Below are 25,399 nucleotides of genomic sequence, written 5' to 3'. Positions count from 1 at the left end.
ATATACAATCCTGAGATCCAATTTCTTGTGAAATCCATAACAGATAATAACCATAATAGAATCAATGAACACTAACTTGGTGTTCAATCAGTGTGTGAAAGACATCAAACCGTGCAAATACAATGATAATAATAAACAATAAATATCCAGAACAGGTGATGAAGAGTACTTGAAAATGAGTCCACAGGTTGTGGGAACATTTCAAAGATGGGCAAGTGAATTGGAGTGAAGTTATTCTCTTTGGTTCGAGAATTTGATGACTGATGGGCAATAACTGTTAGTAAGGGGTACTGTAATAAAGTTAACATTTCTTGCTTGATGGATGATACAAACTTTTATTTTTATTTCTGCCGTTGTAGTTTTGATTCTCAATATATTTTGTTCAGTATGCGCGTTCCTGGATAATCAATTGACACCAATGTTCTGTACAGAGATAGAGTTAGAGGAATACAGTATTGAAATTAATGATCCAAGGAGAGTTTTGCATTCAAACGGAATAGTACATTAACTGAGCAGGTTTCGCCGCCGTCGAGTTGAACAAAAATTGCAGTTGCCAGCTTGCTCCTGTACCAACCTGCTCTCTCACATTCCTAAACGAGGATTGTTCTGCTCACCGGAAATGGAAGTATAACCTCGCCCAATGAACAAGCTGAAAGTCACGGACTCTCCCCTCTTCATAGTCACTTTCCTCATTGGAGCAACTGGTTTTTAAATCTAAAAGAGGATTTGGTTGAGGTGTCACTGAGTGCACGTTGGAAGAGAAAGTCCAAAGGTGGTAGTAACGGCGAGCGGTCTTGCAAAGACTCTCTGTCACCTGTTCGCTGATACACGGCCAGTTCGGCACGCCGATGGGGGTCCTTTACTCGGAGGTAGGAGCGGCTTTGAATTTACTGATAACAGCTGGGAGGTTTGTGGGCGGAATTGTTCCATGGTGCGAACGGCTGTTGCCGCGGGCTGATGTTCAATTGACCAATGTCCAGCTTCTGCCTGGACACTGGAAAGCGGTGTGGGGCGGGCGGGAACGTGTTTATCGACAGCCCTTCAGTTCTGTCAGAAGGGAAACGTTTTAGCTGTGATGAAGCACCTGGAAAAAGAAGCGTTGTGTGTGTGTGTGTTCATCTGCAAGCTTTGTTCACACGAGGTTTTCTTTCGTTTTTTTTAATCACTGTCCTGCTTATTGTGGATTTAGATTATGATAAAATCATCTCCTGTTCTCGACTCTGCAAATCTCTGGAAGAAGGAATCAAGGTGTGGAGTCTTATGGTTAAGTGGTTGCCCTAATAGGTTCGAAACGAGGTGTGTTTGTCGACCGAAATCGGCCCCATCTGTAATTGGGGGTGTTGGAAATACGAAGTTAACCCACTCGATTGGAAATGGCGTGTAAGGGGAGTTAAAGCAGAGAATCGCTTACAGAGTACAGTACTAACAGAATTGTTCTTCTCCCGCCACTTCCCAATTCTCAAGCTCCTCCTGCTCCTGGCCTACTGGGGTTGTTTTAATTTATTCACGGGCGACGAGGATATTGCTGGCGTGGCTAATATTCATTGCCTGGTAAGGTGCCTTGAACCACTACAGTCCTACTATGGAAGATCTCCTCCAATGCTGTTTTGTGGGGAGATCTACAGAGAGAGTCAGCGATGCCGGGATAGTGATTTAGTCCCATGATCAAAATAAATGATCGAAGAAGATGTATTGCCATACACTACCTTGAGATTCATTTTCTTGCAGACATTTACAAGAAAGTAATGAAGTACAGTGGAATTTATGGAATCTATAAACAAACTGAAAAGCAACAAACCAGTGTGCAAAATAAGACAAATAATACTGAGAACATGAATTACAGAGTCATTGCAAGTGAGTCTACAGATTATGGAGTCTGTTCAGCATTGATATATGCAGGTGATCGCTTGGCAATGATAACGTGTTTGGGTGGTGCTGTCGGAGAAGTCTTGAGTAAGTGTAGTTCATTTTGTAGATGGCATCATATAACAAAGTTGGAGGGAGTGAATATTGCTGGTGTTGGCTACTTCGCTCATCCAAGTAGGTAAAGAAGGGCTGGACATGGATCTGTCTGCTTGAAATTCACAGTTGAACAATAATGTATCTACTGAAGCCCCTGGACTACAGCAGCTGCCCTTGTATTTTAAAGTCTAATTTGGTAACTGTGCACAGTTATAGAATTGTTTCTTGTGTAATAACTTGCACTTAGTTGTGGATTAAGAGAAGGAAATTTAAATATACTTGTTCAATTTGCATAATAGCTGACGACATGCCATTTGGCCTTTTCTGTCCTAATAGGAAATGGCTTGCAAAATATTAATGTGACCTGTGTCCTAGAATGGATAGTTAACCATTATAATTCCGCAGTTGCAAACTCATTAATTTTCGGTTTTTTTTCTACAGGAGGAAGTTGTTAGTAATTTGACATTTGTTGTTTATTCCTGTCTGCCCTTGACCATGGTGATGACCGGTTAGTCTGAGCAGTGAAACAATTCTGACAATATTGTTAAATAGGTATTACCAATAGGTGACAGAGAAATGCTGCCTGTAAGTCTTAACTGAGATTCACTTGATTGTTTTATTTACTTTTATTTATTCAGAGATGCAGAGTGGAATAGGCCTTTCCTGCACTTCGAGCTGTTCCACCACCAACCTAACGATCTTTAACCCGAGCCTCATCGTGGGACAATTTACAAAGACCGATTAACCTGTTAACTGATATGTCTTTGGACTGTGGGAGGAAACCGGAACACCCAGAGGAAACACATTCATTCCACAGCGAGGATGTCCAAACTCTTTACAGAGGATGCTGAGATTGAAATCTGAACTCTGACCTGAGCTATAAAAGCATTACACTAATGTTATGCTGCTGTGTTTTAATTACTTAAGTGAAGGAAAAAATGTAAAAGTATGTTTAGTGGAATGAACCCTAAAGCGATCTCCTTCATTGTGACATGATGTGCCGGTAACCTGCTGAATGGAGAGAAAATAATTGCTTTGGACTACTGGCTGAGTTAACATTGACATAAACACTGTGAAGCCTGAACTCAATCAAGTAGTCTTTGAATATCACAAATAAGAAAAAATGTTAATTGAGTCAATGTTCTATACTTAACCCCTCTGCAGTCTTCACTACAGTCAGACTCCATTTATTTTCATTGCTGCGAAGATTTTGTCCCCTTGAAGATATTTTTAAACCAGAGATATTCTCAGTGCTTTTCTCTGCACTGCCTCTCCCTGTTTTCCTTGCCTTGTCGTTCCTGCCATGGAGAAGTAGTGTTCTTGCCATAATTTATGGTCACCCAGAATCTTAAGTCTGGTTATCAAGAAAGTGATGGTAATTTCATTCTTGTGATGAAACTTTAAAGCAGGAGCCTGCCTTCCTGCTTTAGTGCTGACATCATTACTTGCAACACCGAAGGGGATAGGTTATATTCCAAAAAAACAAGATTTCTACCTTTGAAATGCTTTGGAACGTCTTGAGAAGATTCAAGGCAATTGTTTTTCTTCCATTGCACCACATACTGTACTGTTCTTGAGTACTGTACTTCTTCACAACTTCCCAGCAGTAGTATTTGTTGGGCTGTACAGTAGTGGTTGTAGTAAAGCTATGAACAGCGCCAGCTGTAAGATTGAGGTTCGATTCCCATCACTGTCTGCAATGAGTTTATACATTCTCTTCATGACCACGTGGGTTTCCTCTGGGTGTTCTGGTTTCCTCTTGTGATGCAAAGGCATATGGGTTGGGATTAGGGAATTGTGGACATCCTATGTAGGTGCCAGAGGCATGGTGACACTTGCAGGCTGCCCAGCACAAACCTTGCTAATTTTGATTTGACACAAACAACATATTTGCTTTGTTTCGATGTCAATGGTTTTGTCAATCACTTTTGCTGCTTTTTTTTTGGCTATGTTGAATACCATATCTTAAATCTCTTAGATTATTTGGCATTAGTCAGTTTGTGAATGTGTGTGTTTTTTTTTCTCCATGCAGGATCTTCGACATAACCGTTATTAGGTTTTCATCTGTCCGGTCAACTACTTATCCCTAGACTTGTTCTGTAACATTTTTTGTTTTGTCTTGCCTTACTCTGAATTAGAATTATTTTGCATTAAGGTTATGAATCTAATAACTTTGCTGTCTGTACATTGTTCTTAAAGGGTGGTTAATTCCTAAAATTGGTACTCAACTGATTTTTTTTCCCCCTCTATAATATACTGGTACTTGCTCTAGCCATATATTGCTCTTTTTGTAGAGACTAAATATTACATTACCTCCTAATATAGGCACTGTTTATCCAAATCCTTCAACCTGAAGCTTACTTGTTACTCAAATATATAGAACATAAAACATTTCAGCACAGTACAGGCCTTTCAGCCCACAATGTTGTGCTATCCTTTAACCTACTCTAAGATCAATCTAACTCTTCCCTCTTGCTTACCCTTCCATTTTTTTCTATCATCCATGTGCCTATCTAAGAATTTAAGTTTTCCCAGTGTATCTGTTTCTACCACCACACCTGGCAGGATGTTTCATATACCCACCACTCACTGTGTAAAGAACTTGCCTCTGAGTTTCCTTTCTCCCCTTCCCTCACTTCAGTCCAATCACCTTAAAATCAGGCCCCTTTTGTATTAGCCATTTCCGCCCTCTGGGAAAGTCTCTGGCTATTCATTCAATCTAAACCTCTTGTCGTCTATCAAGTCACCTCTCATCCTGCTTTGCTCTAAAGAGAAAAGCTCTAGCTTGCTCAGCTGATCTTTGTAAGGCTTACCCTCTAGTCCAAGCAGCATCCTGGTAAATCTTCTCTGCATGCCCTCTGAAGCTTCCACATCCTTCCTATAACGAGGCGACCAGAATGCAACTCAGTATTCCAAGTGTGTTTTAACATAAACATGTTAAAGTTTTTCTTGTTCCAACTCTTGCTGTTGGCTCCTCTTAGGAAACAGCATGCAGCTAAGCATAAAACCTTTATGCCAAATAATGCTTCCTAAATAACTGTACATTATTCAAAGTTGTTGGTGTTCATCCTCACCTTCTGTTTTCACTTCTACAAATGACATTCCTGTTTAAAGTATGCGCAATACGCAGCTTAACCTTGATGATCAAGTATGTTCGAACTAACAGACTTCCTGGACTATTTCGTGTCATTTCTATTAATATACTGCCACAGTTTAAATTGTTTTTATTTTTCTTGTAGTATTATTTTATTCAGTGAATCAGTAGATTAAAATGGGCAGCACAGTAGGGTCGTGGTTAAACTCTATACAGGCTAACTAATTGAGTATCAGTTTGTAAGGTTGAAAGGGCTTTAGATGCCCAGTTATCTGCTGGGGGAGTGTTTTTTTGCATGGGGGAAGGTGGAAGATGCACTGCTGCTATTTTGCATTTTTACTGAGTGTTTAAATATTTGTTTTATGATCCATTGGGAGGACTCCACTGGGGCTCCACAGGGGACTGTCTTGTCTCCCTTTCTCTTCAGCATTTACACTTCGGACTTCAACTACTGCACAGAGTCTTGTCACCTTCAGAAGTTTTCAGATGACTCTGCCATAGTTAGATGCATCAGCAAGGGAGATGAGGCTGAGTACAGGGCTACGGTGGGAAACTTTGTCACATGGTGTGAGCAAAATTATCTGCAGCTTAATGTGAAAAAGACTTAAGGAGCTGGTGGTAGACCTGAGGAGAGCTAAGGTACCGTCGACCCCTGTTTCCATCTAGGGGGTCAGTGTGGACATGGTGGAAGATTACAAATACCTGGGGATACGAATTGACAATAAACTGGACTGGTCAAAGAACACTGAGGCTGTCTACAAGAAGGGTCAGAGCCATCTCTATTTCCTGAGGAGACTGAGGTCCTTTAACATGTGCCGGACGATGCTGAGGATGTTCTACGAGTCTGTGGTGGCCAGTGCGCTGTTTGACAGCCATGTTTGCTGTTGTGTGCTGGGGCAGCAGGCTGAGGGTAGCAGACACCAACAGAATCAACAAACTCATTCGAAAGGCCAGTGATGTTGTGGGGATGGAACTTGACTCTCTGGCGGTGGTATCTGAAAAGAGGATGCTGTCCAAGTTGCATACCATCTTGGACAATGTCTCCCATCCACTACATAATGTACTGGTTGGGCACAGGAGTACATTCAGCCAGAGACTCATTCCACCGAGATGCAACACAGAGCATCATAGGAAGTAATTCCTGCCTGTGGCCATCAAACTTTACAACTCCTCCCTTAGAGGGTCAGACACCCTGAGCCAATAGGCTGGTCCTGGACTTATTTCCTGGCATAATTTACATATCACTATTAACTATTTTTGGTTTTATTACTATTTAATTATTTATGGTGCACCTGTAATGAAAACCAATTTCCCCCAGGATCAATAAAGCATGACTATGACTATGTTAGAAAACAAACCATCAAAATGCTGGAAATTTGCAATTACTGGCTGCTTTGAACCATATCTGTGACACAGAGGGTAATAATGGTTTCAGGCCAAGATGTTAGAATTGAAATGTTTGCCTTTTACTCTTCCCTACAAGCACTATCCCACCTGTTTCCAACACTTGATTGTAAAATCAACTTGCATAAATTTGGGATGCATACCAATTACATAAATAGATTGATCTGAAGCATTAATGACTTTTCAGTTTGAAGGCAAAAGATTAGCATGAATTGTTAACTGTTTATCTCAGTACAGGTGCAGCCTGACCTTACAATTTTTTATCTTACTATCTTTGTAATACTTTAATTATTGAAGAAAACTAAAGTTGTAACTTCAAGGTGAAATAACTTCACATGAAAGAAAAATTTGGATTTTTTTTTGGTAATGGGTTTGAACACAACAATTGTTTAGCAGTGCTGATTTATTTCTCTGCTCTGTTCTACAGCCCCTCTGTGAAGCAGCATATCAGAATGATTTCAAAGAGCTGAAGGAACTTCTGCTAACAACTGATGTGAACCAACAAGATGCACACTATGGGGACACCCCATTAATTGCTGCTTGCAGAACAGGCAGGGTTGAAATTGTACAGTATCTACTGAGAAAAGAAGCTAATGTTAATCTCAAGAACAAGGTGATTTGTATGCTTGGACTTGTGAATGCTCTTACACATTCCTGTTCCTGTATGTAATGTTTCTTGGCTCAATAAGCTGCATTGTAAATGCAACCTGTGTTCTCTCTCCACCCTGAATCACCTCATTCCTTGAGGCAGAAAACATGGCAGGTTAAATACATCCTAGAGACCGTTAAATACATCTGTGAAATCCATGTGTCCAGTTTTCCTGTCTGTTTATCCTCTTGCTGCCCATTTGACAATGGGAGTTCTGTGAATATCTGGGATATTATTTCTGAAAAGGTTTATTTTCTCCTTGATTTGTATGGGGTATTTACATTAGGAGTTGGAGATGGAAACATCCTTCATTTCATTGTGCACAATAAGAGACCAGATATAAGAGTCTGAGGAAGCACGTGGATAGACGTAGACTGATCAAGGATAGTTAGCACGGCATTGTGTGTGCTTAGTCATGTCTAACCAATGTTAGTTTTTTGAGGAAGTTGCCAGGAAAGTTGATGAAGGCAAGGCAGTAGATGGTGAAAACGTGGTCTTCAGTAAGGCATTTGACAAGGTCCTGCATGGGAGGTTGGTCAAGAGGGTTCAGTCACTTACCATTCAAGATGAGGTAGTAAATTGGATTAGACACGGGCTTTGTAGGTCAAGCTAGAGGGTTGCTTCTCGCACTGGAGTTCTGTGATTAGGGAATTTCTGCAGAGATCTTTGCTGGGTCTGTTGTTTATCATCTAAATCAACAATCTAGATGATGTGATTAACTAGATCGGCAAATTGCAGATGACACAAAGATTGGGAGTGCAGTGGACTGTGAGGAAGGCTATCAGAGCTTGCAGTGGGATCTGGACCAGCTGGAAAAATGGGCTGAACAATGGCAGATGGAATTTAATGCAGACAAGTATAAGGTATTGCAGTTCAGTAGGATCAACCACGGTGGTCTTACATAGTGAACAGTAGGGCACTGAGGAGTGTGGTGGAACAAAGGGATCTGGGATACAGGTCCATGATTAGTTGAAATTGACATCACTGGTATACAGGATTGGTGGGGGGGGGGACTTTTGGTACATCGGCCTTCATAGATCAAAGTACTGAGTACAGGAGATGCAATGTTGTGGTGAAGTTGTACGAGACTTTGGTGAGGCCTAACTTGGAATATTCTGTGCAGTTTTGGTCACCTACATACAAGAAAGATGTAAATAAGGTTGAAAGAGTACAGAGAAAATTGACAAGGATGTTGCCCATTTCGGAGGACTTGAGTTATAAGGAAAGACTGAATAGGTTAGGAGTTTATTCCTTGGAACTTAAAAGATTGAGAGGAGATTTGACAGAGGTATACAAAATTGAGGAGTATAGATAGCATAATGCAAGCAGGCTTTATCCACTGAGATTGTGTGGGACTACAACCAGAAATGATGCATTAAAGGTGAAAGGTGAGATGTTTAAGAGGAACATGAGGGGAAACTTCTTCACTCCAAGGGTTGTGAGAGTGTGGAATGAGCTGCCAGCACAAGTGGTCCATGTGAGCTCGATTTCAAGGCTTAAGAAAAGTTTGGATAGTTACATGGATGGTAGGGATATGGGCTTCAGTCCTGTTTATTTCATATGTTTGTAGTGACTGGTGCAATTAACCTAAGAGTGTTACAAGATTTGGTGGGAAATCATTTTAAGAATTCAGCAAGTCCTACTATGCCTTCATCTCAGTTGTGTTACTTGGAACAGGTGCGTTGGTTATTGTTTCTCTCTCTTAATCTGGGATTAGTTCTTTATGTTCTATCTGGTGTTCCTAGTTCTATACTTGGATGTTGGTTTGCCTTTTCCAGCTCTCCCTTCCGTATTTGGTGCTCTGTAACCTGGATACGTCACAAGTTGCAGCAATCTTGGTTATGCCCTGCAGAAATTCTTCTGTGGTTCTCTGGAAGGTCAAAAGCTCAAAGCTGCTTGTTGTACGTGAACAAGCGTTTAAGTGTGTTAGCAGTCAAGAATCCCTTGGAACTGCTCCTCAAACAGTATCTGTTGATGAGTATGACACGTATTCAACTTGGTGCACTGCTGTCCTTCAGGCAGAACTGCAGTGCCTTCTATTCCTGGACAGCGATGCTGTTCCAAGGGCAAGACTTCATTCTCTACTTTTGTATTCTTTGCATAAGGCATCAACCTTGGCTTGAAGAACCACAGTAGGGTGGTGGGATCTCGCTTTCTGTGCTGTTGTCAAGCTGAAATGTCGTCTTTGTGATACTTGAAGACAACAGTTGGTGGTTTTACTTTTAAATAAGATTCTATGAAACTTGCTTCTGGAGTATTTCCTCTGCAGAGGTGACCACCATATAATGGTTGTTGAGTTACAGAAACTCACCATTTCTGAAATTTGCACATCAGTTCCCATAAATTTGACATATGGTATAAAATGTGTTCTCATGGAAATTGAGGGGGTTAGGGCTGAAGGAAGTGAATCAACACTTTATTTCATCTTTTGTTGGTTGGCACGTGTCATTAATGCATTACTGGAAATAGCAATACAGACAGTTTCTAGGAATGTAAACTGCATTAACACTGAGGTTCACCTGTACTAAACTTTATTGCTTTCTCTGTGTGCTGGTAATGGTGGAAGCTTCCAAAATTTTGATTTCTTGATTTTATTTTGTTTGCTGAAACTTGTGCTAATTCTGACAATCCCTGGTTCTAATGGATATTCACTTTCCAGAGTCCAAGAGGCTCATTGTTAACCTCAGCTCTCTAGTACTTTGGCTTTTCCAAAGGGTCAGAGCTGTCTGTAACACAGTTAAGCTTTGAGCAAATATTCCTTGCTCAGCCTCCTGTAATCAAGAACCAGTCTTCAGTTCTTAATGTAAATTGCAACAACAATCAGTTTGAAGATAAAAGTACAGCTTGGCCAGCAGAGCTATTGAGTGCTGGTGCATCAGTGGCGGGTGCTGGGGCTGAGGGATGTGCTTTGCAAAATGAAGTGACCATGAAACATCTTGTCTGCATTAGCCGATCACAAGACAATGGGGTATGTCACTTGGCTCATCATACGTGGTCACAGAAATGATCAATCAATGCTGGGATATTTATCTACTTGGAGATTCAGCCCCCACAGCGTTAATTTTGGGTGTCTGGGTTCTCTGTCCTCTGGAGCTTTTAGACCATGCATGTGAATTACTTTGTCACATCAAAGGCATTTGAGAAACATCATATGCAAACTTTGTTGATGAGTAGCACAACAGTATAAATATAAGAAAGCACTAGAAATTGTTGAGAACGACAGAAAGAAGAACTGGAATTCACTTCCAACCTTCTGCAGTGGATGACTCGTTCATCTACTACTGGTTGGTATGTCCTGTTAGTTCACATGAATTGTACCTGTTTGGAAATCCTTCGTAGTTTATAAGTCTCTTGCAATTCAGAAATCTTTTTGTAAATCAACAATCCTCTATGTTAAGAGCTATTTGTCTACTTTTAAATCATCTGTGTTTAAGCTACTTTGTTAGCTGGAAGTGTCTTGCCTTGGTTGGGGGTGGAACCCTCCATTCTAGCAGAGAGTATTTGGCAGCTGGATCTTGCTGCAGAGACTAGACAGGGAGGTAAGCTAGTCCTTGAAGAGTAGGTGATGGATACAGTATAACCTCCCTAAAGTGAGGGTACCTATAAAATCTTATGAGTTTAGGGCTTTGTGGACAGTGAACCCAGTACCCCCACATGGCAGTGTAACCTTTTAAACTGTATGTGACACTTGGACTGGTATTCAGATGCCATGTCCTGTGTCACTGCCCCCAAAGCAGAGACTGCCTTTGTCTTTTATAGTGATATTATTCTTGCTTAGGAATAACATGATTGGCAGTTTGTTCCTACACATGCCGTTGCACGTAACAGATACACAGGACTTGCAATCAAGGCAGGTTTCATTTGCCAACTCCCCTGCTTGAGCACCTTCCAGTGCTGTGTTTCATAATCCTGGCTCTAACAGCCTTTTAATCCTGTCTATCACTGATTTCCCCACACTTATCCTCTCCCTTAGTTTCAATGTTTTGCTTCAGTTAGTCTTGTGATAACTTCCTGATTTCAGCCACGTAACTTTGTCAGTTTTTCCTCTGGTTTGCTTAACCGTAATGCAAACTTAAACCTTTGCCTGAACTTTCTTTTGGGTTAAAGGGACTCTTCATCAAATCCACCAATTCTAGTGAAATTTTAATACGGAGTTTGTCTAGGTTAAACGGGTTCCTCTTTAAATTCCATATAGGGGCTCCCACTGTACTGAGAGAGAATGCTGTTTATTAATTTGCAGCAGAGAAATGCAACACAGAATCTCTCAATATGCCTCCCAAACCTAGTTTGAGTCAAGCGTTACAATTGACTGTGCTGTTGACCACCTTTCTTGTGCATGCTTTTTGTCCAGGAAACTATTTCTCTGCAGCCCTCCCTGATATATACTTTCATCTCAGGCAATCAATCTGAAACATTTTGACCAAAAGGAGCAGGCTGAGATTTGTCCTTTTTTCCCACAATTTTACTTGCAAGTCTGTTGAACCAGCACATCTCTACTAGAGGTAACTCAAACTGATGGACAAAAATGGTGTCTGGAGAAAAAAAGTTTGTGCAGTAATCACAGAATAATCACCAATCCATAATGATCCACGCTTCCCACTAGTTCAGTGCAGAATTAATAACTAAATGTTATTGTTTTGCCAAGTGTGGTTGTTAAATGCAGAGGAGAGCCATTTGGGTCTGGTGGAGACCAAAGACAGGTTAGTTGTGGTTTGCTAACTCTTCACTCCCCTTTTGACCTTGTGACTGCTCTTTCACATGTTGCTTCTCCAATTTTTTTTCAGCCCATTATGAAACATTTTAATGAGCAGTGCCTCCAAAACTTTTCTCTTTTGTTCGTTGAGGGATGAATTATAGATGTCTCGTGCATGGATGCACAATTACGAAGGGATTCATTCTAAAGGCTCTGCTGGCAAACACCCAGAGACGTGAGCTAACCTCACTCACCCGCAGAATGCAGAGTAAGCGAAGAGTGAAATTTATCTGACCTGATCCCTGTTTATCACCAGTCCTGGTAATTTTAAATCCAATTCTCCTAGCAGATTCTTGATCCTGCTGCTTAACCATTTGCAAGATCCCCTGCTGACAAACTTCTAGAAACTACTTAGGATTTTAGGGAAAACTTTTCCTGGTAGTTCTAAAGTGCTGAAGCCTGCAGGGAGTGCTGAGGCATTTGGGCTGATTTCAACACACTGCATAGATTAGCAGCTCCCACACATGGAAGGATTAGTGGCTATTCCTCTTTGAGAGTGCTTTGTGAAGTGAGCAAAGGGATTTCATGGTGACAGAGTGGAAACATCCCCAGTATAGCCAAGCACCAACCAGACATTACACTCTGGAGTACTAACTTTTTTTTAGTGAAGTCCCCTATTGTACACTGACATCTACAACCTTGGGAGCAGGACAAGGAGCACATTGATGGCTCTTGATGGCATTGGGCCTGCGCTCACTGGAGTTTAGAAGAATGAGTGGGGATCTCATTGAACTTACCCAAATACTGAAAGGACTAGATAGAGTGGATGCTCAGAGGACGCCTCCAATAGTGAGAGAGGATAGGACCAGGCTCAGAATAGAAGGACATACCTTAGAATATAGATCAGAAGGAATCGCTATAGGGAGAGGGTGGTGGATCTGTGAAATTCATTACCACAGATGGCTGTGGAGGCCAGATCACTGGGTATATTTAAAGCAGAGGTTTGTGTGTACTTAATAATGGTGTCAAAGGTTATGGAGTAAAGACAGAAGGTGGGGTTGAGAAAGAAAATAAATCAGTCATGGTTGAAAGGTGGAGCAGACTTAAAGGAACAGAATTGGGCCATTTGGCCCAATGTCTTGTCATATTGCCAATGGTAATTAAGGTGACCATGAATCTTTATTAGTTCCATCTTCCATATTGCAGCTGAGGCTATTTTTTTCCCAATGCTTTTTTCCAGTTCATCATTGCTTGAGGGCAGCCACTGATCATTTGCAAAGAATGAACTCAGATCTTAGTGGGGAGCAAGCTGAAGAACCAGTTGACAGCTCGAGGAACCCAGCATGCAGTGACATGCTGACTGCATGCATGTCATTTTAAACCACTCTGTCAGTTCTGCTCTGCACTGGAACCAGAGGGATTTCCCCCTCTGGTCTTTAGTTGATGTGACCACAGGCAGCAGGGCAGAAGCTGACATCTGGCTTTCTGAGCCTGCTCTGCCATTCAAGTTCCTGAACGTGGGGATGTTGCTGCACCGTCCCTATGTCCTTTGCAGGGCAGGGTACTGGTTTGCAACACCCTCCATTGGTATCCAGAGCCAAGGTGACAAAAGTCTGAGCTTGAAGCGCTTGCATGTTGAGCAGCTTTTGGTGCTGGAATGGAAGCTGAAACATTGGCCACCAGACTCTGCATAATAATTGGGTTTTAAAGACAGGAAATGCTGCTGCGTACAGAAGAAAAATGGCTTTTGAGTTCCAGTAATCCTGTGCTAGCTTGGGCTTGCTTGTTTCAGTGGATTTTGAGAAGGTCTGCCAATTCACTATTGCTCATGACCGTTGGCCTCCATTGCCTACTTTAGTGCTGTCCTTCAGATCAATGTAAAGTTGGGTGTGATCTTTGGAAAAATGGGGCACTGCCAGTTATCAGCAAAATTCCAATCCTGCCTCCAGCCGACTGCCAAAGTATTGTAGGAAAGGCAGATGAGCTCAGGAAGTGGATATTGTAGCCATTAGTGAGACTTGGTTGCAGGAGGAGCAGGACTGGCAGCTCGATATTCCGGGATTCTGTTGTTTTAGAGTAGGAGGGAGTAAAGGAGGAGGAGTGGCAATACTTGTCAGGGAAAACGGCACATCCGTGCTCACTCGGGGTAGACTGGAGAACTCCTCTAGTGAAGTATCATGGGTGGAACTGAGTAATAAGAAAGATATGGTCACGTTAATGGGCCGGTATTGCAGATCACCCAACAGTCCGAGAGATTTAGAGGAAGGAATCTACATAGAGATCACAGATTGTCACAAGAATTGCAAGGTTGTTAGAGTAGTGATTTTTAACTTTCCACGTATTGGCTGGGACTCCCATACTATAAATAGGACCAGATGGGATAGAATTTGTCAAATCTGTTCAGGAAAGTTTCTTTAGTCAGGACTTGGAAGTCCCCTGAGAGAATGTGTGATACTTAATCTGGTATTGGGGAACGAGATGGGTCAGGTGACAGAAGTTTGTATCAGAAAACTCTTTGCATCTAGTGATCACGTTTCAAAGTAAATGTGCAAGAAGATAGGTCTGGTCTATGAATTGAGATTCTAATTTGGAGAAGGGCCAGTTTTGATGGTATCAGGAATGATCTGGCAAGTGTGGATTGGGAGAGGCTGCTTTCTAGCAAAGGTGTATTTGGAAATTGAGAGGCCTTCAAAAATGACATTTTGAGAGTACAATGGTTGTTTGTGCTTGTCAGAATAAAAGGTAAATATAATAGGTGTATAGAACCTTAGTTTCCAAGAGATATTAAAGCCCTAGTTAAGAACAAAAGGAGGTGCATTTTAGGTCTAGGAAGGGGGGAACAAATTAGGCACTTATAGACCATAAAAATGCAAGAGAACACTTGGGAAAGAAATCAGGAGGTCTAACTGAAGGCAAGAAGGTGACTTTTAGCAGAATCCAAAAGATTCTGCAGAAATGCTAAGAGTAAAAGGATTGTAAGGGACGAAATTGGTTCTCCAGAAGATCAGAATGGTAATCTATATGTGGAGCCAAAAGAGATGGGGGAGACCCTAAATGACTTTTTTTTTGCATCTGCATTTACTCAGGAGATGGCACAGAGTCTGTAGAAGTGAGGCAAAGCAGCATCCACTTCATGGAAGTTTTACAGGTAGGTTACAGAGGAGGAGGTGTCGGCCTACCTGAGGCAAATTAGGGTGGATAAATCCCCAGGGTCTGATGAGTTCCCTACGACCCTGCAGGAGGCAAATGCAGAAGTTGCAGGAGCCCTAGGAAGGTTATTTAAATCGCCATTAGCAACAGGTGAGGTGCCAAAGGATTGGAGGACAGCCAATGTGGTTCTGCTGTTTAAGAAAGGCTCCAAAAATAAACCAGGAAATTATATGCCAGTGAGCTTGACATCAGTTGTGAGAAAATTATTGAAGGTATTCTAAGGAACCAGCTATGAGTATTTGGATAGACATGGGCTGATTTAAGGATAGTCAGCATGGCTTTGTGTGTGGTAGGTCATGTCTAACCAATCTGATATTATTTTTTGAGGAAGCAACCGGGAAAGTTGATGACAAGGCAGTGGATGTTATCTACATGGACTTTAAGGTATTTGACAAGGTCCCACATGGGAGGTTGATCAAGACAGTTCAGTTTTTTGATATTCAAGATGAGTTCGTCAATTGTAGACGTTGGGCGAAGCCAGAGAGTGGTAGTAGTTGCCTCTCCGACTGGAGGCCTGTGACTAGTGGTGTGCTGCAGGGATCAGTGCTGGGTCCGTTGTTGTTTGTCATCTATATTAATGATCTGGATGATAATGTGGTTAACTGGATTGGCACATTTGCCCTCAAAATCCCTAATATCCATGTACCTATCCAAACTTCTCTTAAATCTTGAAATTGAGCTCACATGGACCAGTTGTGCTGGCAGCTCATTCCACCCTCTCGCAACCCTCTGAGTGAAGAAGTTTCCCATCATGTTCCCTTAAGCTTCTCACTTTTCACCCTTGACTGATGACTTCTGGTTGTAGTCCCACACAACCTCAGTGGAAAAAGCCTGCTTGCATTTACGCTATCTATACTCCTCATAATTTTGTATACCTCTATTCCTTGGAATGTAGAAGATTGAGAGGAGATTTGATTAAGTCCTAACCTATTCAGTCTTTCCTTATAACTCAGGTATTCCGGAACAGGCAACATCCTCATCAATTTTCTCTGTACTCTTTCAACCTTATTTACATCCTTCTTGTATGTAGGTGACCAAAACTGCACAGAATATTCCAAGTTAGGCCTCACCAATCTCTTAAACAACTTCAACATTACATCTCATCTCCTGTACTCAATACATTGATCTATGAAGGCCAATATGCCAAAAGCTTAGCAACCTGTGATGCCACTTACAATGGATTTATGCACCTGTATTTCCAGATCCCTTTGTTCCACCACACTCCTCAGTGCCCTACCATCCACATGTAAGACTCCCATGGCTGGTCCTACTGAAGTGCAACACTTTGCACTCGTCTACGTTAAATTAAATCAGTCATTTTTCAGCCCATTTTTTCAGCTGGTCCAGATCCCAATGCATGAACTCTTTCTCATTGTCCACTACACTCCCAGTCTTACTGACCTCAGCAAATTTGCTGATTTAGTGAACCACATTTTCATCCAGATCATTGATTATAGATGACAGACAACGAAGGACCCAGCACTGATGCCTGGGGCACACCATGAGTCACAGGCCTTCAGTTAGAGAGGCAACCCTCTAATACCACCCTCTGGCTTCTCCCACAAAGCCACTGTCTAATCCAATTTACTACCTCATCCTGAATACTGAGCCTTCTTGACCAGCCTCCCATGCAGGTCCTTCTGAAAAGCTTTACTAAAGTCCATGTGGACAACATCCACTGCCTTGCCTTCATGCACTTTCTTGGTAACTTTCTTGGAAAAACTCTATAAGATTGGTTAGATATAATCTATCACACACAAAGCCATGCTGGCTATCCTTAATCAGCTCATATCTATCCAAATACTTGTGTATCTGGGTCCTTCATGTGCCTTTCAATAACTTTCCCACAACTGATGTCAGACTCACCAGCCTATAATTTCCTGGTTTCTGTTTAGAGCCTTTGTTACAGAACAGAACAACACTGGCTATCCTCTAATCCTCTGATGCATTTCCCGTCGCTAAGGATGTTTTGAATATTTCTGCTAGGGCCCCAGGAATTTCTGAACTTGACTCCTGTAGGGTCCAAGAGAACACTTCGTCAAGCCCTGGGGTTTTATTCACATTGATTTGCCTGAGGGTAGCAAACACCTCCTCAATGGTCTGCACAGGATCCATAAAGTTGATACCGCTTTGCCTCACTTCTATAGACTCTTATCTTTTTCTCAAGTAAATACAGATGCCAAGAATGCATTTTAAAATCTCCCCTATCTCTTTTGGCTCCACACATGGATTACCATTATGGTCTTCTAGAGGACCAATTTTGTCCCTTGTTCTTAATTTAATCCCTTTTGCTCGTAACATATCTGTAGAATCGCCTGGGATTCTCCTTCACCTTGCGTGCTAGAACAACTTGCATGCTTTCTTTTAGCTTTCCTGATTTCTTAAGTGTTTGTTTGCATTTCCTGTACTTCATAAGCACCTCACTTGTTCCTACTTGCACCTCCTATCTTTTAACCAAGGCCTCAATATCGCTTGAAAACCAAGGCTGCCTATACATGTTATTCTGACAGGCAGATATAAGCTTTGAACTCCCAAGATTTTGTTTTTCTGAAGGTGTCCCACTTTCCTAGTACACCTTTGCCAGAAAACAGCCTGTCCCAATCCTAACTTGCCAGATTATTTCTGCTATGTCAAAATTGGCCTTTCTTCAGTTTAGAATCTCAACCCTCCGACCAGACCTACCTCTGAGCATATGTTCTTCGAAACTAACGGCACTGTGGTCACTGGATGCAAAGTGTTTCTCCTCTCAATCTTCTGTCACCTGATTCTTGGCTTCATTCTCTTGCCACTTAACCCTAACCTGACCTGATACATAGAACTCGGCCTGAAGGAGAGAGAGCACAGATAATATTGTGATACTGGTGACATGGTGGCAATTGAGAAGTATGCCATGTGCAGATTGAAGGCCAGAGAGATTATAGGATGTGAGAGAGAAGTTTGTAAACATTGTACCTACAATGGTGTCAACCTCTCAGTTGACTTCAAGAACTACAATAGATTTATTGGTACATGAATAGTGTACTGCATCAAGCAGCATGTGAAGCCACTATGTATATGTATATACAGATGTGAAGTTTTGAACAAATGTGTTCCTATATTGATTTTACTTTCTTCAATTAAAGAAAGAACGGACATGTTTACATTACGCTGTAAGGAGAAGATTCACTTTTCTGGACTATCTGTTAATCATCATCTTGATGCCTGTCTTGCTCCTGGGCTACATTATAATGGTAAGTACTAGGGGTGCTTTTTCATCAAGCTATAATTGGTGATTCCATTATTTTAAAATGCATGATTTTCAATTCAGGGTGCATATAATTGATCTGTCCAACCTCCAATATGTTTTTCATTGTGAAGATGCATAGTTCACCACTTTGTAGCACGGCACCTTTTATTACTTCTATTATTATCAAGATGATTTTTTGGAAGTGGAGTGAGCGCAGCAAGGAAATGACCAGTCTGTGTATCTCATAAAATGAGGAATGAAGGAAATGACTAGTTGTGATAATGGATACAAATGCTGATTGAAACTGGGGGAGTTCGAAGGAATGATGCAAATCTATATGGAATGAAAACAGGAGGAAGGAACAATGGATCTAATTGTGTCTTTATTCAGCACTTGATAATTTGAGTTTGTTGTGGATTACCTTGAAATGAGTAGCATCTCAATTGTACACAGTGCTATAGAAATCTCTGAAACTGTATCAACCAAAGTTGCATTGGTTCAGAATTTTTGTATCTGATCCAGCAGTGGGAGGGAAATGCAGCTGCTACCTAGTTGATTGGATCACTGAAAACCATATCTGGAAGCACCGATAGTGGTCAACATCCCAGATTCACTTGCTGAATTCTCCTCATTGAGTGTCAAGTAATTTGCACAGCCGCTTTGTTTTATAATGCCTGGTTTTCTAGTACTTGTGCCCCTTGTGTTGGAATGAATCGATGCATGACCTGTCCCAAGCCTTCAGTGACTTTTAAGCAAACTCTGCAAGGAACTTCTATTCAGAGAATCAAAGATCAAATTTGTTGTTGTTATTGCTCTCCGTGCCTTGGTGCACATCGGGGGCAACCTTGCCGTTTTTTTTTTAGAGCACTTTTTTGTCTTTAAACGAAGCTGAGTTGCTGGCTTAATGCTCACCCCAGCATGGATATAAAGTGTGCAAGGAGCCGGCAAGATTTGAACCCAGAATCCGATGCGGATGCCTCTACACCACCGATCGGCATCAACTTTATTAACTATCTACATTTACATGTGTTAGAAATTTGCTGTGGTGTGTTGGTCAGCATATGCCATGCAACATTCAAGAATAAATGTATAAAAATAAAGAATTGTATATTTTAAAACTAATAATGGTAAAGGCTAAAGTACAGATATGGAATGAGATGTACTTAAATACATATATTTACAATGTAAACAACATTATATAAGTAGTTTTAAAGCATCTACAGTGCAGTGTTGAGGGGTTGTAAATAGAGGGGCTGGGGGGGAGCTAACTAGAATTGTTGATCAGATAAACTGCCTGGGGAAAGAAACATTTGAGATGATATGAAGTTTTTCTTTGAATAGCCTTAAAACTTTCCTGAAGGAAAATGGCATTAAGTTCTCAAATTTTGGCTGGACTTCCCTTTCTTGCTGCACAAACCCCATTAGATGTCAATGTACTCCATTCACTTGGTCACTGCACAAATACCCAAGAAGCAGGAAAGAGGGTATCTTAATCTTTGTAATCTTCTCATACTGGGAGGATAAAATATTGAACACAAGAGCTTCTGCAGATGCTGGAAGTCCAGAATAAAAAGCACAAATTGCTGGAGGAACGCAGCAGATCAGGCAGCATCATTGGAACGGAATAAGCATTCGATGTTTCAGGCTGAGAATCTTCATCAGGACTAATCTTGTGAGTCAGAAAAATCTCAGGTTATAATACAGATCAAACAGAAGGTGCCAACAATCGAAAATGGATAGATAGATAGATCTACTTTATTAATCCCGAGGGAAATTTGGTTTCGTTACAGCCGCACCAACCAAGAATAGAGCGTAAATATAGCAATACAAAAAACCCCAACAATCAAACACCAAAATGCAAACTATGCCAGTTGGAAAATAAGTCCAGGACCAGTCTATAGGCTCAGGGTGTCTGACCCTCCACGGGAGGAGCTGCACATTCAATGGCCACAGGCAGGAACGACCTCCCGTGCCGCCAAGTGTTGTATCACGGTGGAATGTGGCCGAAGTCCAACAGTAAAAAGTTCAATATCCAGTCTGCAAACACGTTTCACGATCGTAATATACCCCGGATTGCACCGTCTGTTGTTAGCCAGAACAGTAAGCACCCAACTCCTTTACGCTTACCGCTCTCAGTGCACTTCCAGTCAGCCGGAACGGTATTACCCACCAAACTCCTCTTCTCCAAAAGTCTCTGTTGTCTCGACCCGGTCCTCTTTCCTCAGCTTTGTGATCCCCCTCTGTGTGTTTTCCTCCGGATTTCAGCAGGAGTGTCCGCCGCTCTGTTCGCTAAGCCGGCCCGCATTTGCTGGGTCGTGGAATACACAATGCAACCTTGCTTCTGTCCCGCGTGTCGGGATGTAACCATTTCCAGCTCTAAAGAAAACCCAAATAAAACTCTCTCTACCAGCATGTTAGAGAGGGTGCAGCTTCGACGTGTTACCGTGAGAAAAAAATACAAAAATTAACGTAAATTAAAAAGTAAGAAGAAGAAAGTAAGAATAGATCAAAACGGCTGTACCAGGCTGCACGCACGACTGGCGCATGCGCACTAAATCACCTAGCGTATGCGAAGGAGCCGGGATTGGTAGAATATTGATATATTGGAAAGGCTGATGATCAATCTAATTATTAGAGATTGTACATGTTTTACATGATTGGTTTTATTCAGCAGCTTTAAACACAAATACTGTCGAGCATTCAGTGCTTGAGCCACAGAGACAGTGTGGAACTGATGGCTAAGGGCTTGTAGAGGAGGTTGCTATTGAAGCTTCTCGAGGGGAATGGGAGATGAAGCGGTTTAAGGAGACAGTTTTGTACAGCAGGGTCTTGGAACATGAGACCAGTGGGTTGTGGGGGTGGGGAGAGAACGGCGGGGGGGGAACTTGGCTCGTAAAGTGACCACAATTGGAGGAGAATGGAGAGATCTAGGGGGTCGTAAGTTGGGGGAAAAAGCCAACCAGCTATAAACCTCATTAACAATGCTGTGTACATAAGCAATTTTTTTTTTAATAACATAAATTTTCCTATGTTTTACTGTGTGGGACTTTTTAAGTGGGATACCATCTTTCTCCAGTACTCTGTAATCTGCTGTATTTCTTCATAGTGTCCCACACAGTAAAACATATAGGAAAAGTTGTATCTGAAGCTGGTACCCGGGTTTGAATGTCACCACATGTTCCACTAGTACAATATGTGGGTTCACTATTGCTGAAACACGTTCTCGCTGTTTTCTTTGCTTTATAATCATGACTAAGGCAGAAAATTGTTGACTCATCCTGATTAGAGATGGTAAGTAAACACTTAGGTCTTGCATATAGATGGAGACGTAAAAATTATACAGATGACTATTTGCTTAATTTTTCTGCACAGGAATCAAAGAAGAGTCGTAATGAGACATTGATCAAGTTACTGTTGAGTGCTAAAGTGGATGTAAATGCAACAGACAATGTAAGGAGCAGTATATCTGAATTTACAAATACATTTTGTTCATTACATGAAATTGAATTGATTAAACAGGTGGACTTTATAGAATTGTACACCATAGACCTTGTAGCCCAGTTCCTCATACTGGCCCTTGAAAGATTGTCCAGCCACTTGGACTATAGTCTTGAAACTGTTTTCCCTTCTAATGCAACTTTTTTCTAATAAACTTTTCCTCTGGCTTCCAGCTGGGAGTAGTTGGCTTGTACCTGGCTGGTAGCCCGTGAAGAGTTTATTTGTCACGTATGCTGGGAAAGCACTAGATCTCTCAACTGTTTTCTGTTAGTGGACATTGCATGCAGATTATTACCTTTTGTGCTGATTACAGAACCACAGCACAGAACTGGGAAGAGTTGTAATTGATGCATGAAGTATAAATTAATCTGAATCTTGCTGTCACATTAGGAATCTGAGATATTAATAATACCTATGGAAACATTGCCTCTACCCTGTCTGCAGGATGGGCAACTCCACTCTTTTGATACTCTGCTTGTTCCTCCACCAAAGTCACCACCTTTCACCTTCAGCCTGTCTGGTGCTAAACCACTCACCTGTGCTTATTTTGCCTCCAGACACCACTTTCTCTTTTGCTTTCTTAAAATTCTTCAGTAATACTTACGGATATCTTCCAAATCTTTGCTTCCTAGTTTCTACCTTGGACCTGTGCTCTGCTCCACCCAACTGGCTCCTGTCTGTCTGCTGTACTGTCCCATAGCACTTGTATGTATTTTCTAAAGTTTGCATGTGTGTGTATATGTATTTTATTTATTTAGCCTTGTTTAATTCTCTTTACAGAAAGGTAATTCGGCTCTTCATTATGCATGTCAAATGAAAAATAAGAGTATTGTCTCCATTCTCATTAAAGCAAATGCGGATGTATCCATTGCCAATAAGGTAAATATGTGACAATGCCAATGTGTTGCCTGTTCTACCACTGAATTCTGATATTAGATCACAACGATTTACTTGTTTATATTTTAATTTGGAGGACACAGGCCAGAGTTGCGAGAGTGTTTCCGTCCTCACCACACTATTCTGTTCTCCTCCAATGGCTGTTGTCTGTTCCTTCTACATGGGAGTAAAGAAATATTTGAACCTTGCATTCAGATTCATTGAGGTTTGAGTAACATGTTAATTAGGTCATCAATATCAATCAAGGAAGCCAATCGCCTCTCTCCCCTCCAATATAATTTATCAGGAACTTCCAAGCAATTAATGAACCTGTCAATCTAGATCGTCAGTGATGTGCCATTTTACAATCAAAATTGCGCAACATGAAAAATGGGCTATTTTGATCCACTTGTGATTCCTATGTATGCTAATCCTGTTTTCCCACATTAGGAAAATCGTCGAGAGAGACAGGCCCATGTGCTTGTCCATAGAATGGACACTGAGCATACAATATTGAGTATGGTATGAAAATTCATTTAGTGTTGGTGATTTGCACGTGCAATGTATGGTAGATTTGCAAATGTCCTGATGTCAACTTTGAAGTACTGTCAGGAGTGCTCTGCATTAAATGTGGTTGCACATTTGGACTAACTGACTACTAATAGCCTCTTGGGACACTGGCTATAAGGTCAATTATGTCAGTCATTAGAACTTTTAAATATCAAATTGAGATGAGACAGAATTGCTATTACTATCTAGTTGGCTGTCAACAGACATTTCAATGGAACCTTGTCACCTATTAGCCAGTACTTGAATGTTGCCCCTGCATGCATCCTCTAATCAGTTGCTAATGAAATTAAACACGTACAAAGGAAGATCACTGAAGCAGCTGAAGATGGTTCATCTCCACCCTGAGGCATTTTTAAATTGTATTGGGCTAAAAAGAACGTCCCAGTAAATACCTACCATTTGCTTGGGGTTCATCTCCAACAGACAGAAAGAAGTTTTGCCAAGGCTCCTAGATGTTGCATTAATGCCATATAAACAGTCATACTTTTCATTACAAAAGTTTATTTACTAAAAAAAACACTAATCATTAAGGTATCATAACTATTTAGTTTCAAATAAAATATTAATATCTACAATACATTCAAGCCCCTGAGGGCCTACCGTTCCCAGAAATCCCACATTATGTCCATAAAGACCACGTGCTCTTGGGACATCTGGGAATGGATAGAAACCAGGAAGAGGGACAGACATTCAGCCCTCAACTGCCTTCCACCTGGACCAGTGATTTCCCCAGCTTGGCTAGGGTTAGGAGCAAGCTGACCAGGAAAATGCCTGAGTGAGCAACCCCCTCTCTGCACTGGGTGACTGTAATTGGTCATGTCTTGCCCTTCTGCTTACACCAGAAATGTGAAGAGGTCTGCAACCCAGAAGTCCCTAATGGGAAATAATTACCGACTTAAGTTTCTGCAGATGCAGAGCAACACACAAAATGTATTTCGGGCCAAGGCCCTTCGTCGGTCTAAAGCGTCAACTGTTTATTCCCTTCCATAGATGCTGGCTGACCTGAGTTCCTCCAACATCTTGTGTGGGTTGTTGGAAAACAATCACCTTTTTAGTTTTTTTTCTTATGTTGGGCTGTCAAAATACCAATGTGCCACTTGCTTTTCCATACATTGCTCTGGAACATCATCCAGAAGGGGGCTCATTTCAGATTTAGTTTCAATTCCAAATCCTCTGGATGCCAAGTGTCATTGAGTCTGTTAATCCATGCAAGTAAATCATGTGTATTCTTTTTTGTTTGGAATAATCTTATGGAATTATCTGTAGCATTTCTGGTTCACCATGCAAAATAGAAATGATTGGATTATCTTTTCACCTTCATGTGGCTTGAAACTTTTTTGTTCTCTAGAATGGAGAAACTCCTCTGGATATTGCAACAAAATTGAAGTTTCCAAAAATTTTAGCTGTGCTGCGGAAGGAAGCCTGAAGTTTTCTGGAATCAATTGTTGTATGTAGCAAATAAATGAGTTTTGTACATTTTGAAATGAGTCGGCAATCTGATTTTATTTATTTAACACATACACTCTTCTGTTTAGTTTGACCAAGTGGTGATGTATGGTCCCATTCCCAGATCCATGAACATAAACATGGCTGGGATTTTACTGCAGTCCTGAGGGAGTGGTGCTGACTTCTTAGATAAGATATTAAATACCACCTCGGGGAGAAAAAGATCCTAGGGAACTATGTTTAAAAAAAAAAAAATTCTATTGTTCATTTATTCCATTGCTACATATGAACAACCTGTAGAAAAACGGTATTTTGACTTTCAAAGTATTTCAGTGGTCATGTGAGTCTTGGGGAGAGGAGAAGTGCTAAACAGCTGAGGGATCTTTCAGCATGTCTCCTGGTTTATTCCAGTGTAAATTATGACTTTGTTACATGTCCAGTTCTTTTCCACCTGCAATAGGAACACATCATTTTCTGTCATGCAGAGCCAAGACTGAAGATGATCCAAATTTGACATGACTATCAAGTCTACCCTGGATACTAGTAAATCCCTTAATGGGGTATATTGAAGCAAAAATGTAGTTAATGGCTTTAGTTTCACTGCAATCAATTGTTATGGCAAGACTGCACAATTAAGGATGTGAATAATTAATTTCCAATTGCTGTTTACAAATTGGATACAGTGTATTACCCTTTCAACTGCAGGTTTACCAGGAATCAAGGAAATTTATCATTATATTTTAAAGCCACAGTGTGGTTTTGAGTACTACC

General features: G+C 41.2%; 1 protein-coding gene across 2 annotated transcripts; it reads left to right on the top strand.

Annotated features, from left to right (window-relative positions):
* The first annotated feature begins 624 nt into the window (after nt 1-624).
* On the top strand, nt 625-24,660 carry LOC134358712 (ankyrin repeat domain-containing protein 22-like). Of its 2 annotated transcripts, XM_063071169.1 has the most exons (7): nt 625-869; nt 6,888-7,073; nt 18,135-18,242; nt 21,611-21,688; nt 22,517-22,615; nt 23,063-23,134; nt 24,531-24,655. In XM_063071169.1, exons 1-7 carry the CDS (start codon nt 849-851, stop codon nt 24,606-24,608), a joined length of 642 nt encoding a protein of 213 aa, XP_062927239.1. In that variant the 5' UTR covers nt 625-848; the 3' UTR covers nt 24,609-24,655. The 2 variants fall into 2 exon arrangements, with proteins under 2 accessions (XP_062927239.1, XP_062927240.1); XM_063071170.1 differs by lacking the exon at nt 23,063-23,134 and having other exon boundaries at nt 632-869; nt 24,531-24,660.
* The last annotated feature ends 739 nt before the right edge of the window (nt 24,661-25,399 follow it).

The sequence above is a fragment of the Mobula hypostoma genome, chromosome 19, assembly GCF_963921235.1.
Source record: "Mobula hypostoma chromosome 19, sMobHyp1.1, whole genome shotgun sequence".
NCBI lineage: Eukaryota > Metazoa > Chordata > Chondrichthyes > Myliobatiformes > Myliobatidae > Mobula > Mobula hypostoma.
This window is presented reverse-complemented; position numbering and strand designations above follow the sequence as displayed.